General features: G+C 47.2%; 1 protein-coding gene across 1 annotated transcript; it reads right to left on the bottom strand.

Moving 5' to 3' along the window:
• Positions 1–1,029: 1,029 nt before the first annotated feature.
• LOC140908264 (uncharacterized) lies at positions 1,030–3,025 on the bottom strand. Its single transcript, XM_073335219.1, has 2 exons — positions 2,334–3,025; positions 1,030–1,746 (listed from the first exon to the last, which is right to left on the bottom strand). The coding sequence occupies exons 1-2, from the start codon at positions 2,914–2,916 to the stop codon at positions 1,205–1,207; spliced, it is 1,125 nt and encodes a 374-aa protein (XP_073191320.1). The 5' UTR covers positions 2,917–3,025; the 3' UTR covers positions 1,030–1,204.
• Positions 3,026–5,082: the final 2,057 nt, after the last annotated feature.

Genomic DNA, 5,082 nt, shown 5'->3' with positions numbered 1-5,082 from the left:
GACTTGCTTTCCCCTGCCCTGAAGCGCATGAATACCAGGATGAGAGCAGCCCTCACAGTTGAGAAGCGAGTGGCGATAGCCCTGTGGAAGCTTGCAACGCCAGACAGCTACCGGTCAGTTGGGAATCAATTTGGAGTGGGCAAATCTACTGTGGGGGCTGCTGTTATGCAAGTAGCTCACGCAATCAAAGATCTGCTGATATCAAGGGTAGTGACCCTGGGAAATGTGCAGGTCATAGTGGATGGCTTTGCTGCAATGGGATTCCCTAACTGTGGTGGGGCTATAGACGGAACCCATATCCCTATCTTGACACCGGAGCACCAAGCCGCCGAGTACATAAACCGCAAGGGGTACTTTTCGATAGTGCTGCAAGCTCTGGTGGATCACAAGGGACGTTTCACCAACATCAACGTGGGATGGCCGGGAAAGGTGCATGACGCTCGCATCTTCAGGAACTCTGGTCTGTTTCAAAAGCTGCAGGAAGGGACTTTATTCCCAGACCAGAAAATAACTGTTGGGGATGTTGAAATGCCTATATGTATCCTTGGGGACCCAGCCTACCCCTTAATGCCATGGCTCATGAAGCCGTACACAGGCAGCCTGGACAGTAGTCAGGAGCTGTTCAACTACAGGCTGAGCAAGTGCAGAATGGTGGTAGAATGTGCATTTGGACGTTTAAAGGCGCGCTGGCGCAGTTTACTGACTCGCTTAGACCTCAGCGAAACCAATATTCCCACTGTTATTACTGCTTGCTGTGTGCTCCACAATATCTGTGAGAGTAAGGGGGAGACGTTTATGGCGGGGTGGGAGGCTGAGGCAAATCGCCTAGCTGCTGGTTACGCGCAGCCAGACACCAGGGCGGTTAGAAGAGCACAGGAGGGCGCGGTACGCATCAGAGAAGCTTTGAAAACCAGTTTCATGACTGGCCAGGCTACGGTGTGAAAGTTCTGTTTGTTTCTCCTTGATGAAACCCCCCGCCCCTTGGTTCACTCTACTTCCCTGTAAGCTAACCACCCTCCCCTCCTCCCTTTAATCACCGCTTGCAGAGGCAATAAAGTCATTGCTGCTTCACAGTCATGCATTCGTTATTCATTCATCACACAAATAGGGAGATGACTACCAAGGTATCCCAGGAGGGGTGGTGGAGGAGGGAAGGAAAATGCCACACAGCACTTTAAGCACAGCACTTTAAAAGTTTACAACTTTAAAATTTATTGAATGACAGCCTTCTTTTTTTTGGGCAATCCTCTGTGGTGGAGTGGCTGGTTGGCCGGAGGCCCCCCCACCGCGTTCTTGGGCGTCTGGGTGTGGAGGCTATGGAACTTGGGGAGGAGGGCGGTTGGTTACAGAGGGGCAGCAGTGGCAGTCTGTGCTCCAGCTGCCTTTGCTGCAGCTCAACCATACACTGGAGCATTCTGGTTTGGTCCTGCAGCAGCCTCAGCATTGAATCCTGCCTCCTCTCATCACGCTGCCACCACATTTGAGCTTCAGCCCTGTCTTCAGCCCGCCACTTACTCTCTTCAGCCCGCCACTTACTCTCTTCAGCCCTCCACCTCTCCTCCCGGTCATTTTGTGCTTTCCTGCACTCTGACATTATTTGCCTCCACACATTCGTCTGTGCTCTGTCAGTGTGGGAGGACAGCATGAGCTCGGAGAACATTTCATCGCGAGTGCGTTTTTTTTTCTTTCTAAGCTTCACTAGCCTCTGGGAAGGAGAAGATCCTGTGATCATTGAAACACATGCAGCTGGTGGAGAAAAAAAAAGGGACAGTGGTATTTAAAAAGACACATTTTATAAAACAGTCGCTACACTCTTTCAGGGTAAACCTTGCTGTTAACATTACATACATAGCACATGTGCTTTCGTTACAAGGTCGCATTTTGCCTCCTCCCACCGCGTGACTACCCCCTCAACCTTCCCCCCTCCCTGTGGCTAACAGCGGGGAACATTTCTGTTCAGCCACAGGCAAACAGCCCAGCAGGAATGGGCACCTCTGAGTGTCCCTGAAGAAAAGCGCTCTATTTCAACCAGGTGACCATGAATTATATCTCACTCTCCTGAGGATAACACAGAGAGATAAAGAACGGATTTTGGTTGAATGCCAGCAAACATACACTGCAATGCTTTGTTCTACAGTGATTCCCGAGTACGTGTTACTGGCCTGGAGTGGTAAAGTGTCCTACCATGAAGGACGAAATAAGGCTGCCCTCCCCAGAAACCTTTTGCAAAGGCTTTAGGACTACATCTAGGAGAACCGCAAATGCCAGGGCAAAGTAATCCTTTCACATGCTTGCTTTTAAACCATGTATAGCATTTTAAAAGGTACACTCACCAGAGGTCCCTTCTCCGCCTGCTGGGTCCAGGAGGCAGCCTTGGGTGGGTTCGGGGGGTACTGGCTCCAGGTCTAGGGTGAGAAACAGTTCCTGGCTGTCGGGAAAACCGGTTTCTCCGCTTGCTTGCTGTGAGCTATCTACAACCTCCTCATCATCATCATCTTCTTCGTCCCCAAAACCTGCTTCCGTATTGCCTCCATCTCCATTGAAGGAGTCAAACAACACGGCTGGGGTAGTGGTGACTGAACCCCCTAAAATGGCATGCAGCTCATCATAGAAGCGGCATGTTTGGGGCTCTGACCCAGAGCGGCTGTTCGCCTCTCTGGTTTTCTGGTAGGCTTGCCTCAGCTCCTTCAGTTTCACGCGGCACTGCTTCGGGTCCCTGTTATGGCCTCTGTCCTTCATGCCCTGGGAGATTTTCACAAAGGTTTTGGCATTTCGAAAACTGGAACGGAGTTCTGATAGCATGGATTCCTCTCCCCAAACAGCGATCAGATCCCATACCTCCCGTTCGGTCCATGCTGGAGCTCTTTTGCGATTCTGGGACTCCATCATGGTCACCTGTGCTGATGAGCTCTGCATGGTCACCTGCAGCTTGCCACGCTGGCCAAACAGGAAATGAGATTCAAAAGTTTGCGGTTCTTTTCCTGTCTACCTGGCCAATGCATCTGAGTTGAGAGTGCTGTCCAGAGCGGTCAGAATGGAGCACTCTGGGATAGCTCCCGGAGGCCAATACCATCGAATTGTGTCCACAGTACCCCAAATTCGAGCCGGGAACGTCGATTTAAGCGCTAATCCACTTGTCAGGGGTGGAGTAAGGAAATCGATTTTAAGAGCCCTTTAAGTCGAAATAAAGGGCTTCACTGTGTGGACGGGTGCAGGTTTAAATTGATTTAACGTTGCTAAATTCGACCTAAAGTCCTAGTGTAGACCAGGGCTAGGTAAAGGCACTGCAGCCTGAAAAGAATTAACAGGTCGCAGTTGGTCACATGTCTGCTTGGCCAGAGTATAAACGGAAGGGAAACCTGGCTCAAAGGGAATGGGTGTGCCTTCTCTCCTGGCTGGCTAAAACAGGGAAAACCTCTGGGGTAGGACTGAGCTTTTTTTTTTTCCAGTTGATTGTCTTTTGGTGATTGTTTGGTAGAGATAATAAGCAAGCCCGGAGGAAAGAGCCTCAGCAGGACTGAGTCTTTTCCTGGCTGGTGAAACTACTCACCATCTTACACACACTGACTACTCTGGTTGTTTGATGGATGATCTCCTACTGGCACTGGATAAAGATCAAGGTCCTGATTTGTCCTCCACATCTTAGCTGTGTGGGAGGCAATGCAGCCACTTCTGTCAGCTTTCCACCCTCAGAGAGTTGTCCTAAGCAAGAGGAATTCTCCACAAGCCATCTCTGGTCATTTTAAGACTGCTTTGTTATGCTTATGTGGCACAAAGTGGCCTTAGTGGACTGGAGAACCAGGTTTCAGGTATCCGTGCTCAGGTAATGTTGGCTTCTCTGTGAACTTTAGCAGGAGTAGATCAGGATGCCTTTCAATTAGGGCTGTAAAGCGATTAAAAAAATTAATCGCGATTAACCGCATGTTAAACAACAATAGAATACCATTTATTTCAAATATTTTTGGATGTTTACTACATTTTCAAATATATTAATTTCAGTGGCAACAGAGAATACAAATTATACAGTGCTCACTTTATATTTATTTTGGATTACAAATATTTGCACCGTAAAAAACAAAAAAATTGTATTTTTCAATTCACCTCATACACATACTGAAGTGCAATCTCTTTATCATGAAAGTTGAACTTACAAATGTAGAATTATGTACAAAAAAACTGCATTCAAAAATAAAACAAAGTAAAACTTTAGAGCCTACAAGTCCACTCAGTCCTACTTCTTGGTCAGCCAGTCACTCAGACAAACAAGGTTGATTACAATTTGCAGGCGATAATGCTTCCTGCTTCTTGTTTACAATTCACCTGAAAGTGAGAACAGGCATTCGCATGGCATTGTTTTAGCTGGCGTTGCAAGATATTTACGTGCCAGTTGCGTTAAAGATTCATATGTCCCTTCTTGCTTCAACCATCATTCCAGAGGATATGCTTCCATGCTGATGATGGGTTCTGCTTGATAACAATCCAAAGCAGTGCAGACTAACACACGTTCATTTTCATCATCTGAGTCAGACGCCACCAGCAGAAGGTTGATTTTCTTTTTTGGTGGTTTGGGTTCTGTAGTTTCTGCATCAGAGTGTTGCTCTTTTAAGACTTCTAAAAGCATGCTCCACACCTCATCCCTCTCAGATTTTGGATGGCACTTCAGATTCTTAAACCTTGGGTCAAGTGTTGTAGCAATTTTTTGAAATCTCACAATGGTGCTTTCTTTGCGTTTTGTCAAATCTGTTGTGAAAGTGTTCTTAAAATGAACATGTGCTGGGTCGTCATCCAAGACTGCTATAACATGAAATATATGCAGAATGTGGAGTCAAACAGAGCAAGAGACATACAATTCTCCCCCCAAGGAGTACAGTCACAAATTTAATTGACACATTATTTTTTTAACGAGCATCATCAGCGTGGAAGCATGTCCTCTGGAATGATGGCTGAAGCATGAAGGGGCATATGAATGTTTAGCGTATCTAGCATGTAAATAGCCCTGCTACGTGGCTACAAACGTGCCATACGAACACCTGTTCTCACTTTCAGGTGACATTGTAAATAAGAAGTAGGCAGCAGTATCTC

Source organism: Lepidochelys kempii, chromosome 3, assembly GCF_965140265.1.
Source record: "Lepidochelys kempii isolate rLepKem1 chromosome 3, rLepKem1.hap2, whole genome shotgun sequence".
Classification (NCBI taxonomy): Eukaryota; Metazoa; Chordata; order Testudines; family Cheloniidae; genus Lepidochelys; species Lepidochelys kempii.
The sequence above is the reverse complement of the archived record's forward strand: the minus strand, read 5'-3'. Positions and strand labels throughout refer to the sequence as shown.

Bases quoted from the DNA above. Each gene is read 5' to 3' on its own strand.
- LOC140908264 (XM_073335219.1), bottom strand. From the start codon at position 2,916: ATGCAGAGCTCATCAGCACAGGTGACCATGATGGAGTCCCAGAATCGC. The intron at 1,747-2,333 runs GTGAGTGTACCT...TTTCTCCACCAG, and splicing joins AGGCGGAGAAGGGACCTCTG to CTGCATGTGTTTCAATGATC.